Source organism: Martes martes, assembly GCF_963455335.1.
Source record: "Martes martes genome assembly, chromosome: 10".
Classification (NCBI taxonomy): domain Eukaryota; kingdom Metazoa; phylum Chordata; class Mammalia; order Carnivora; family Mustelidae; genus Martes; species Martes martes.
Window position 1 is genome coordinate 90,684,707 of NC_137898.1, and position 13,116 is coordinate 90,697,822.

Genomic DNA, 13,116 nt, shown 5'->3' on the forward strand with positions numbered 1-13,116 from the left:
CTTTGTTAAAAAAAAAAACAAAACAAACAAAAAAAAATACAAAACTGATGATTACCCAAATAAACCTTTTAATAAGTTTAGGCATAAGTTGTGGATTTCAGTAATGCATTTTCTTTCTTTCTTTTTGTTCTTTTTAAGATTTTATTTATTTATTTGATAGAGATCACAAGTAGGCAGAGAGGCACGCAGAGAGAGAGAGAGAGAGGGGAAGGGAAGCAGGCTCCCTGCTGAGCAGAGAGCCCAATGCGGGGCTTGATCCCAGGACCCCAGGATCATGACTGGATCCGAAGGCAGAGGCTTTAACCCACTGAGCCACCCAGGTGTCCTTGCATTTTCTTTCTTAATAATAATAGTTACCACTGAACTGAGCTTGAAAACTTTTGCCAGGTTCTCTTCTAAGTACTTTACACCTATTAGGTCACTTAATTCTCTGAACAGCTTATGGGATAGATAACTGTCATTATCCCCACTTTACAGAGAGAAAAGCAAAGAAGGATTAGGCAACCTGCTGAAGGTCATTCTCATAGTAGGGATTGGAGCTAAAATTTAAACTTGGGCAGCTGGACTTTAGGGCCCTCATTTGTAACTCCTGAGGCATAAGTCTGCCTCTACCTTATCCTGAATACTGATAACAGGAGTAGATTGTATGTACTATATCCTTGGGATATATTTGGAACTCCCTAAATAAAAAAAAATAAAATAATATCTTAGGAATATATTCAACCATTCCGTTTTCTTTACATATATGATGTATCTTATATGGTATCTCTCAGTAAATGTTAAGTGAATGAGTTTGTGTTTTTGTTTTTTTAAGACGTGAAGGGTCCTAAAAAGCTCTTTCCAGATCTTCCATTTGGCAACATGGATAGTGACAGAGTAGAAGCCCGAAAGAGCCTCCTGGAATCCTTTCTAAAGGTCAGCATCCTTCTGTTTTGGCTGTGTTCTCATTCTAATTACCAGATACCTGAGCCAACCTGGAAAGACCTGGGGACGAGAATCTCTCTTTGAAATCCTTCTTGTGTCTTTTGCAGCAACTCTGTGCCATTCCAGAGATCGCTAACAGTGAGGAGATGCAGGAGTTCCTTGCTCTGAACACAGATGCTCGTATTGCCTTTGTCAAGAAACCATTCATGGTGTCCAGAATAGACAAGGTACCAGCAGGGCCACTGTGCTCAGCTTTAGTTTCTCACCAGAGTGTATGCAGGGATTAAAAAATAAAGGAGTTTGGGGGTGGGGAGAGACAGCATAGAGGAGTCCATGGAACGTGGACGAGAATTTTTAAGACATGTTGCAAATATTGGTTGGACCATCACTTTGCTGAATTACAGTGAGCAACTGTGACACTATATGTGTACACCCATCTCCTAGGCAATATTATGACATTGTTATTCAGTGGAGGAAGGTAAGGATAGATCTGTACCTCCATAGATTGGTGGTGGCAGAAAAGTCTCCTGGAGGTAAAGATCATTCCTGGTGTTGGTCACTCAGGAAAAAGAGTCCCAAGACAGGACACTAACCTGGATTTAGACTGGTGTGGTGACTCTCTATTGGAGAACAGAGCATGGAAAGAATTATACTTTTTTCAAGAGGATAGCTCAGAACCTTTGGAGATGGTAGGAGAAGGGCATTTGTACAACACATTATATCCTGTAAGCAGTGATTACCAGCTGATTTTAGAGTCTCCAGGGCAGAAGTCTGAGGTTTATGTTTATCCAAAGATGGCATGTGTTTAAAAAGGTTAGAAACCACTGACTCATTGCAGAAGGTGGATCTCTCTCTAGATTTCAGGGGATAAAATGAAAAAGTGGAATATCGTGGTAGGAATTAGGAGACATTCATTGCTATGAAGAAAAAGCTGCAAACTGGAAAGGGAGGGATGAAGTAGAATTCCCAGAATTCCATGCGGCTGTGTCCATCCACACAGATGTGTTCACTTACTGACTTACCAGCCACTTACTGCTTCCCTGGTCAAGTATGAGCTTGACCATGAACAGGACTAACTGCTGGTGATACAAGAGTGAACAGAGCAGATAAGGACCCTCCCCGCAACTACAATTTTGTGAGCCTTGAGAACAAGTTAAATTTTCTAAGCTGCATTATCTATTCATGCTGTCCTCTTGTTCTTTCCCTGGTTTGTTACCCCTGTGCTTTATCGTCATCTTACCCCACCACTTCAGCCTTGTCTCAGCTGTGCTAGCTATGTTCTTTGTAGAGGATAAACACAGGCATGAATTAAGGAAGGCATGATGTTGCTGTGAGCCAGCAGTGTTTATTAGCAAGGAGCACCAAAGGAAAAGTAAAGATTTCTTTTTACTTCTTTGATATTTTAGGGTTTCATTTGTGAATTTTCGTTTTTAGCATATATCTATGTGCCGTTTTTCCATTCTGAAAAATATACACAACTCTTGCTCTTCAGTGAGGATTGTTTTATTTGGTCTTTACGAGTAGTTTATATCAACTCTTATCAATTATTCCTTAATTTTGACATTTTGTTACTCTTTCTGTAAAGAAGAGAAATTGTGTGGATTAACTGAAAAACCAGTTCTTTACTCTGTGAATTACTCTAAGCATTTTAATATTATATATGCTTCTAGAATGTATTTCTTATTTGATAATCTTTACTTTTTCTCTTTTCCATATATTCCTACCTATATCACTTCCATTTATTCATATCTTAGTGAAAGTATTACTGATTTGGAAACTAAAAATCATTCCTTCATATGCAAGAAAAGAAATTGAAAAATGAAAAGTATTTCACCAGCCTGTAGAACTCCCAGCTTTTTATTTATCTCATTGTTTGTTTTGGCTTCTTTTCCCATGGCATTGTTTGTCTTAACTCTGCGAGGAAGCAGATTTTTATGGCCACCGAGAAAAGGGGGGATAGTTGCCAGGAAATCTGTCTGGTATCTGACTATGCTGATGAAAAGGCTCCACTAGCTAGCCTGGCTATCTGCTCATCTTCATTGCATAAAGCACCATGAGACAACTGCTCTTTTGGTGGTGTCTGTATGACCCTGCACCTCTGACCCCTGCAGATGGTGGTAAGTGCTATCGTGGATACACTGAAGACAGCATTTCCTCGCTCCGAACCCCAGAGCCCCACAGAAGAGCTGAGTGAGGCCGAGACAGAAACCAAGCCCCAGACAGAAGGCAAGAAGCCCAGCAAGTGAGAAGCCCTTCGGTCATGCGGGGACCCTTTCCAATTCTCAGGATGATTGCCAGTCCTCAGCCAAAGCCTATCCCTACTTTCTGGCCCTAGGAGAGAGTAGATGAGTCATACATACCAGTTTTTATACAAAGCCAGACCCCACACTCCTCAGTGCTCATCCCAAAGGAGCCTGAGATCCAGCATAGGTATTCCTGCTGAATGTTTGTCTTGCCATGGGAACCCAGGGCTTAAACTGACCATGGAGTTTTGACTAGAAGGAAAACTGTAGAATATGGATATTCTCCTTTTCTGTTTTCCTGGAAAATTGAGATGTTTCTTTCCTATTAAGAACTAAGACTTATAACTGATCTCTGTTATCATTTCTGGAAATCTTAGCTCAGAAGATGCACATACTAGCAATAAACAGGAAAGGGCCAGGATGAACGCGTATAGGGCCTATTTTAGGCTATTCTGTCCTGCACTAGGGTCCCACATTTACCCTTCCAAAACCAACATGTGGAAGGGAAGGGCATCACACTTACCCCTAACTGCAGACTTCATACCTGTACCTGGACCATTATGAAGAGAAAGAGTGAGTGAGTGAGTGAGTGAAAGAGAGAAGAGAGTGTGTGTGTGTGTGTGTGCATACGTGCATGCGCGCACATGTGTTGGAGGAGGGAGAGGGAAGGGTGGAGAGTTTGTATGTCTGTTTCTGTATGTCTGCCTGACTGTCTTTGTCTATGTTCGTGTCTCATGGACCAGCAATAACACAGTTTTTAGCCTTTTTTAACTGAGCCCATATTTTGAAGGGTGACTGTGATATCTGTGCTTATAAGAGCCTCGAAATATGAGGTTAGCACTTGTGGTTCCTTCCCTACTTTTATTTGGAACACTGGGAGAGTAAGTGGATGTATGAAAAGGGTACTAACAATGGCAACAAAAACCTTGGTTTATGCCACTTGTCAATTTAATCTCCAACAAATGTTTAATGAGTAGATAGTATATGCTAGCCATTTTTTAGGTTGTGGGAATACAACCAGGATAGGCTGGCCCCTATTTTACATTAGCAAAAACCTTTTCACAAATGCATTGTGGACATAGCTTAGTGCAGTGGTTGCACTATGTATTAAGAACTGCCAGAATGTATATCATTTTGGGAATTTCAGGACCAGGTCTCTCCTGACAACTCTGATCATAGTAAGCTCCCAAGAATAAGTATGGGTGTTCTTGTTTTAAGGTATTAATACTTGTCAGCCCTTTGGAGATCAAAGCCATAAATTATGTTGTTTCTGCTCTTTTGTGTCAATACCAGGTCCAGATTGAGGTTCTCCTCCAGTAAGATTGCTCCAGCACTGAATATCACTGAGGCACCCGAGAAGATTCTCTATGGTCTCCAGGAAGGCAATGTGGTAAGAAGTTCCTAGATAACTCCTGGAATTAATAGCTGGGATGTTGATCCTGCAGTTACATTCTCCAAAGTCAGGAGAGATAAAGGTGCCTTGCTAAAGGACTTAACCAGCATCTAGATCTCTAATTTTTATTCTAAACTCAAGGGTCATGGGCTTGTAATAAAAGATGGCAGAATGAGAAGGCCGGCCAGTTCCTGGGAGAGAACAAATGACCCAGATGTATTTGCAGTGAATGAGAATACAAAGGCATTGTTTTACTTGGGATTTAGGTAGAAAGTGAAAAGTTTCCAAAGGTGGCCACTGAGTTAGTTGGGTTCTATACTCATGATACTTAGTGCAGGGAAGGAATAGGAAGAAGCTGAAAGGCCATGGTTACTCTCCTATTTTCTTCATTCTTTATGTGATATGACACTGGCACTTTCTTCAGGAGTCAGAAATCCTATCCACGTCTGTGATGGAATCCTTTATTGAAAAACAGACAAAGTTATTAGAAATGCAGCCAGCAGAAGCCCCAGGAAAAGATCCAGAACAAATCCCTAAAGGTTGTATGGATGGTTACTTGTCTGATGCAGCTTTGCCCACCCAAGATCTCCGCAATGGTGATCCAGGTACGTGACAAGATCTCTGTTCCCACAGAGAAGGGAGGCAGGGTGTGACAGTCGGGATTTGTTGATGTAATTTCTTTTGTGTTCAGCTAAGCAAGCCATGTGTTAAACACCAGTGTTTGAGGTACTATATTGAGTCCTGGGATACAAAGAAGAATTTGACACAGTCCCCAGAGCTGAGTCAAACAGGAGCTGGGGACAAAAACAGGGAGTTCTGGTCCAGCAAAATAAGATCCATGAATATAGTATTATCTTACGTTATTTTTTCCATGGTTTGGCATCTTTGAACTCCCTTGACCTACGAACTTTCTTTTGTGTCTTTGGTACCCCTTTCCTAGTTTTTTTTCTACCTCTCTTGTGATCTCTTCTCAGTCCCCTTTGTTGGTTCCCTTAGTAGCCTTGCAGAACTTTATTTTTGGCTCTCTGTTCTTACTCTGTATACTCCCCCTGAGTGATCTCATTTATACTCTTGATTTTAAGTCTAACATGTGCTGACGATGCCGAAATATTGGATGTCGTATTTCCACTTGCTTACCAGAAATCTCCACTTTGATGTACCATAGAGCAACTGAAGCTCAAGATAGAATTCTCCTTTTTCCCTGGATCTTTTCCTTCTGTTTTATTTACTACCGTAACAAATGACACCACCCAGTTCCCCAGCATAGAGCAGGAAGGGAGAAGAGGTGAGGACAGGGAGGTTTGCTTCCCAAAAAAAATGCAGGTTTTTTTTTTTTACAGAGGAAGAATTGGGAGCCCCGGGTATTAGTATGTTTGCTGAGCTAGAACTTATAAAAAAGTTTTCAGTTCCACTAAGACAGTCTCCCACTGAAAAGAAAAGATCACAAAATCCTGGGGGGGAGAGGGGAGAAAAAAACTGATTTCAGCATTGTTTCACAGGTGTACTTGAACACTTGAACACTTGAACAGTCACCTGACCTCTGCTATATGGACCTCAGCTTAACTGTGTGAAAAAACCCACATACCTGATATCTTCCCACATATCTCACTGGTTAAGTAAATGAAGTGTTAAAACAGCAAAAGTATCAGAGAGCTGTAGGAAGTTACAAATAAGAGAAAGTCAAGCCTGTAAATTTTGAACATCATATCTGTAAGGGTATAGTTTATGTGTGAGGTTTTCTTCTAGCCCTGAGAAACAAAATGCTCACATGTCGCGAAACTTAGCGTTTTCTTCCAGAGGACTCTCTTCCCTCTTTTCCTTTCTTATTTTTTACTGCTATGACAGGCTGTCACCACATGGTGGCAGCTCTAGGTAAATGCTAAACCTGAGAAAATCATAAAATCCAGAAGGGTGGCTGATGCTCTGCATGGTACTGTTTCCCAAGGAACTGAATATCCTGTCTTTGAGGAAATGACTGGAAATAAACATACGAGTTCCCATGCCCCCTTGAAATGCAGTGCAGAAAAAAAATATATATATATATATATATAGAGAGAGAGAGAGAGAGAGAGATATTAGATGGAATTAAGAAAAAAGTAGGATTTGGTTCTCAAAGATTCATCCAAATCCGAAGTTATTAATGTCCTAAAGAGCCCTTTAGGGAAGAGAGCTTGGGCAAGCTGGCTGAGACAATACCCTTTGGTCCTAGACTAACAAAATTATTGTTGATGATTAATTATGATATTAATCACAGCAGTAAGCACCAGATTGCTGAGATTCATTCTGGAACATTATGTATTCCCGGGGACATCTCCTAGGAAGCAAATCACAGATGACATAGGGCCCCCTTAACAGGGTTAAAGAACGGGTGCTTCCATCCATAAAGTACATCTGTTCAGGAAACTTCAGCTTAGCATGGGTGTGAAGTCACTTGTGGTCTTTCCAGTCTTTGAGAGAGGAAAGAAATCAGTCATTGTTATGGCATATGTTACCAAAGGTGGAGTGAGATAACCACATGTTATCTCAAAACCAAAAACTAAAGCCTTCTGGATCCCAACCCAATAGCTTTGTGTAATGGAGATATTTTCAAAGCAACTTGTTTACAGGAGAATGGATCCCAAAACTTTCCCCAAATCTGTTGCCCACAACATTTCCATGATGCTTTGTGGAGGCCAGTGGATTATAAGAATGGAAGAGCCTGACCTTGCCAGTTCCAGTTAGTCATTAGTTGGGAGCAGTTACTTGGAATAGAATGTATTCAGTTCCTGCAGGGGAAGTACAAAAGAAACAGAAGCTAGATAGGCAAAATAATTATGTGCAAAATCTTTTAGAAAGATAAATATTACTGAGTGACTAAGGAATATAAACAAAGAATTATAAAGAAATACGGAGCCTGTCACTGAACTTCTTAGATATAAAGTAAACCATCTCTTGATTTGAGTACAGAAGAATTACAGAAATACAAGATGATTGATAAAACGGTGAAGACCCGGTGCATTGAAATATGTTCCTCCAGAATGGGTCTCTTCTGAGTTACTTTTTTTTTTTTTTTTAAGATTTTATTTATTTATTTGAGAGACAGAGATCACAAGCAGACAGAGAGGCAGGCAGAGAGAGAGGGGGGGAAGCAGGCTCCCTGCCGAGCAGGAGCCTGATGTGGGGCTCGATTCCAGGACCCTGGGATCATGACCCGAGCTGAAGGCAGAGTCTTTAACCTCTAGAGCCACCCAGGCACCCCCTGAGTTACTTTTGATGCCTTTTCATTCCCCAGGAGCAGAGACAGAGCTAGCTGACACGGCCCTAGATCTGCTCCTCTTGCTGCTGATGGAACAGTGGAGATGGCTATGTACAGAAAACATGCAGAAAGTTCTTCATCTTGTATTTGGGACCTTAGTTCAGAGGTAAGATGGCAGAGTTCTTCATCATGTTAGAGTCCCAGATTGGACAGGGGTTGGATATGATGCTGAATTCTGCACTGGAGAGGGAAAGTGTAGAGTCCAGGAAACCTGCAGTCATGAGGAAAGACAGAGACCCTGTCATAGGTGCAGAGGGATGAAGACTGCCTGAAGAGTACCAAAAGGCTTGTGTTAATCACCTCAACGTCTAAAGTGTAAATGGGTCTGCTTCTGTAAGACTTCTGGCATCATCCACTGAGTTACATTGTCTGTGATCTTAAAACACTTCTCCTCAACTCTTTCTACTCGGGGATCAATTCTCCACCCAGTTATACCCCCGAGACCTGTACCTTCCAACTTGTTGCAATGGACATTGCTCTTCACTGACAGTATATATTTACTGTGATGATAAACAATGAGACAAGGAGAAAACAGATCAGTTCTCTGAAAATAAAGATTGTTTTCTCCAAAAGTGTGTAAACATTCACAACTAAAGAAGTACTTACACAGGATGATAAGGAGTAAAAGTATTCTTGTATATAAAATGTGGACTGTGATCTCAACACCACTTGCATCTTCTAAAAGATCTGCACATGGATGGAGTTTTTAGCTGCTGACTTCCTAACCATGAAACTGACACAAACTCTGCTAAACTCAGGATGGTCAGAGACACAGTCTTGGAACCAGACAGGTATACACAATGCTTGTGTTTTGACCATTCTTGTTTTGATTTCTCCCTTTTGAGACATCCTGGCAGATCCTAAAGTAAGAAGTCAAATTCTGGACGTCTTTTGTTAGCATGTGGCTCATGATAATAGGTCACTCCAAAAAGGAAAACTCCTTTTAAAAACAGAATTATGTGTCCATTCTACAAGTAGAAAATCCATTAACAAGGAGCAAGTAAATCTCCCCTCCCACTCTCAGAGTTACTTAAGATCAGAGAAGCTTAAGAAGCTTTAATAATAAAAAGACCTAGTGAAAGAAGACGATGCACTTTTATATTTGCTGAGTGCTCATCATATGCCAGCACCTGACCTCTGTGTACATATATTTTCTTGTAGCAGCCAAGTGAGGTAGACAGTCCCATTTTATAGAAGTAAATAGAGGTTGGCAAGGTCAGCTAGCATACATAAGGTCATAGTTAATGACACCTGGACTTTGAAGCTAGACGTGTATAACTCCAAAGCCAATGTGCTTCTTCTTACATGTTGTAGCTGACAACTGGTCTCCAAGCGAAACCCACATATAAAATGCTGACTAGTCGCCACGCCTTTTGACTTTCCCCCTTGTCCCTCCTCCATATTCAGCTCTGCCACTAGAGCGCTTTTTCCAAAAAGCAAATATGAATATATAGTCCGCACTTAATATCCTTCAGTTGTGCCCTATTGCCTACAAAAGTGATTTTTCTACTATGTTTCCCAGAGTTCTAGGGGTTCCACAGAGGTGCTTTAGAAGCTAAGGGAAAACTGAGTGGACCATGATCTAATCAAAGAAATTTCATTTTGGTCAGTGTAATAGGCCGGGATCTGGGTTATTTTTTGTTTGAGAAAGGGCTTCACTGTGTTTAAATATATATTTATTATATTAAGATTTCTCCTTTCCTATGTAACATGGCTTGGTCCCAGCCTTATTTCTAATTCTCCCCCATGCAAACCATTCATCATGGCCGACACTCTATGGTCTCTCTTTCTTCACGTCTTTATTCATCCTCTTATCTCTACCAGAATGGTCTTTCTCTGTTCATTCTTCTCCTACTCATTCTGTCTCTCTCATTCTTTCTCCTTCCCTATGTCCAAAACTCTCCCTCTTCTTGTCTGCTTGGCCTACTGCTAAATATTTTTCAAAAAATTAAGCATTGAATGTCATTTATTCTGTGAATCCTCTCCCACCTTCCTCCAGAACTAAGGAGCTCTCTTTTTTACTCTCAAAGTTCTGCTGATTATACTTATTACAGTGTATAGAGAAATGATTTTCTTTCCCTAAACTAGAGGTCCTCAAGTTGGGGGCAGTTTTCTCCCAGGGCTCTTTGGAACATCTGGAGATATTTTTGTTTGTTATAACTGAGAAGAGAGGCAGAAAGCTATGTCATCTAGTGGGTAGAGGCCAGGGATGCTGCTAAACATTCTACACTACACAGAACAGCATTCTCCCCCTACCCCCCGCCCCAAACAACAATGAATCATCCTACCCAAAATATCAGTAGTGCAAAGGTGAGAAACTTTGCACTAGAATATCAGTTCTTTAAGGACTGGACATGGCTATATATCCACAGCAACTTACAGGGGACCCACGACATAGAAGGTATTCATTAAATGTTACAGAATAGAATAAACATTTCCTTTCTCATTACCTTCATACTTGAAGTCAAGTCTCTGTATTTTATTCAGTCATCTGTGAATATTGCTAACTGACCCTTCATTTCTTTCTTCCTCTATTAAGTTACCCTTTGCTGGTCTCCCAGTTGCTTTCCAAAAACTGGAAGATTCTAAAACTAGCTAGTATGTGATAATTGATTACCCTCTGTCCTTGAAGTCATTTGCTTGATGAGTTGGTTTCATAACATAAGAAATTATTCAGAGGAACAGAAAAGTATAGATGAGTCAGTAGAAATTTTATAAAAAGATTAAGATTCATAAATTAAATATATGAAGGTTACTAAAGTTTGAACAACTCAGAATATTAAAGGGCTAAGCCAGTACCAGGTAAGGAGAGAGAAATATATTTGAGAATTACAGACAGATCATTGAAAAAGTAGTATCTTACATAGTTAGGGTTCTATGGGAAATTAAATACAAGGAAATTTCAGACTGAGAATTCTAAACCAGATTGCGTTTACCTCAGTGAATAATGGTTATAAATTCTCTAGGGAAAAGGAAGAGACAAAGATAAAGTGGAGCGGATGAGATGTGCAGAAGTAAATATATTGTGCTCTCTGGTATAAGCATACTGGTAGACCGTTGTCCAGGCTGTTTGTAGCATTCATCCACTTTACCTTGAACTACTCTTACCTCTCTGTCCAGCTAGAAGATTGTTTTGGTCTGACTCCTTTATGCACCAGGCTGGTCAATAGTGAATGAAACGGACTCAGTCCCGACTTTTCACATTTTATACAGTCTCATGGGGCTTAATACCGAGGGCCTTATCCATGATCATTAAGCTAATGTGTAGTGGAGCCAGAAATCAAAACCAGGTAGTCCAAAGCCCAGATTCTTATTTACACCATATACTACTTCTCAGCTATGATTAATCTCTCTGAGCTTTGGTTTCCTCATCTGGAAAATAAGAATAATAATAGTATCAATCTGTTTAGGTTCATAAAAGGTGTCCAGTAGATGTTACATTTTAATATTTACACTTCAGGAAAAGGATGGAAGGATAAAAAGTATTTTCTCTTTCTAATTTCTCCAGCTAGTGGCCCCAAATTTGCTCTACTTTTATGTCTTCAGGATGGCTTTTGTGTCTTCAGGATGCCCACTCTATACCAGTCTCCTCCCAGAGCTACGACTGTCCCCGCTGTGCCTGTCTCCAAGTTAACACAGAACAGAGTACCTAACCAATAGAGACTTCGTAAGGCCTTTCAAGGTGACTTTGTGCCAATGGGCTCATATGTTAAAGCAATAACCAGAGTGTTCCTGTGTCTTACGTTGGGAAGCAGACCACCTACCTCTCTTTCCACCACAGACAAGCGTAGGTTAAGTACACAGAGTTCAGTAGTATTTTTTAGGATTACTGGTGCTCCTGGTTACGTGGGTGGGGAGAACTGCTGGAATCAAGTAGTGCCTTTCCTCGTGAAAAGAACTTTGATTCAGGCTAATTTTTAACCTTTGTGTCCCCATCTGTTGACACTTCCACTAGAACCATGCTTCTGGTTAGCTGGGTACATAGCTGTCAGGTGAATGAAAATGAGCAAAACCCATAGATAGGTAGCTCACACCGTAAACAATCAGGGAGAGAGAGGGCTTACAACTAAATTTCCCTTGACTTTCCTTTTACCATTTTTTTTTTTTTAATGAGGTGGCATCTTTATTTGTTAAAGGTGGAAAATTCTGGATGTATTTGAATGAAGCCAATATGAATCTTGCGCAGGAACAGAATACTGTGGCTATTGCTTTTGGAAAACTCTGTTATAACTTATAAAGATAACTCTGTTGGTCTGTTATCTTTGTTCACCATAGATTTTTCCAGGCAATATTTTATACCTATCCAGTTGTCTAATATCCCTTCCTGTCAAAAAGTTCTTACCTATTTCTAATCAAATTTTATCTTTTAAGTCCATTTTGTTTTGTGTTAGCTGCAATGGAAATAAGAACACAGCCGGCTGACACCCTTCTCACCCTGAGTCTCCACAGACTAGAACTAAGAGTCTCATCCTTCCCCCGTCAAGGTCTTTAATCTTTCCTTAGAAATCATTCCACCTTTTTTAATAATATATAAACATGCCCTCTTCTCAGATATCTTCTGTTGGGTTCACAGTGCTCTTGAAGCTTTTTTTTTAAGATAGGAGTCAAGAAGAAACTGGATATGTGGAAAAAGAACCCCAATTCCCTTTCCAGAAGCTTGAAGGATCTGTGGTCTGTGGTCTCGTACAGCAAGTTCCCCTGTGCATGGTAGATAGGGAAAAGACGGGATTTATTGCAGGACTCAAAGTGCAGACCTTGGTGATATTGTCACCTTCAGGATATTTAGTATCCAACAAACCTTTGTTGAGAGTTTACTTTGTGCAGACACTGTGCTGAACACACAAGCATATTGTATCACTTAATTCCCCCAAAAGCCCTGCGAAAGAGGTGTTTTGATCCCCATTTCAAAGATGAGGAAGCTGAAACTTATGAAGAATTGTGGTTATTTAATCCAGATCACAGAGCTATAAAGTATACCACAGGCAGAATTCGAACCCATGTTTGTCTGATTTTTAGCTGTAATGACTTTCTCTTCAGGGATTGCCTTGGGATTTGAAGGGATTAAAAACCAACAAAAATCTTTTCCTCAGAGTAGTCTACATTCCTCAAGAGGACAGTATCAGTCACTTTGTAAACTCCAAACCATGTTTCTGTGGGTATGCACATTCACACATAATACAAAGGGTACTGTAGCATCCTAAGGTCAGCCCATGTTACTTCTCCCCTGGACAGCTTACGTTTCTTTTTATTTTTAAAAAGAG

General features: G+C 40.4%; 1 protein-coding gene across 2 annotated transcripts in view; it reads left to right on the forward strand.

The window, feature by feature from the left end:
• SNX19 (sorting nexin 19) overlaps positions 1-13,116 on the forward strand; it is a 41,111-nt gene that overhangs the window by 4,987 nt on the left and 23,008 nt on the right. For both annotated transcript variants that reach the window (XM_080814915.1, XM_080814916.1), the window contains exons 3-8: positions 815-915; positions 1,032-1,151; positions 3,036-3,166; positions 4,461-4,557; positions 4,985-5,165; positions 7,832-7,961. In XM_080814915.1, the coding sequence (XP_080671041.1) occupies positions 815-915; positions 1,032-1,151; positions 3,036-3,166; positions 4,461-4,557; positions 4,985-5,165; positions 7,832-7,961 (760 nt within the window). The remainder of the gene's footprint in view (positions 1-814; positions 916-1,031; positions 1,152-3,035; positions 3,167-4,460; positions 4,558-4,984; positions 5,166-7,831; positions 7,962-13,116) is intronic.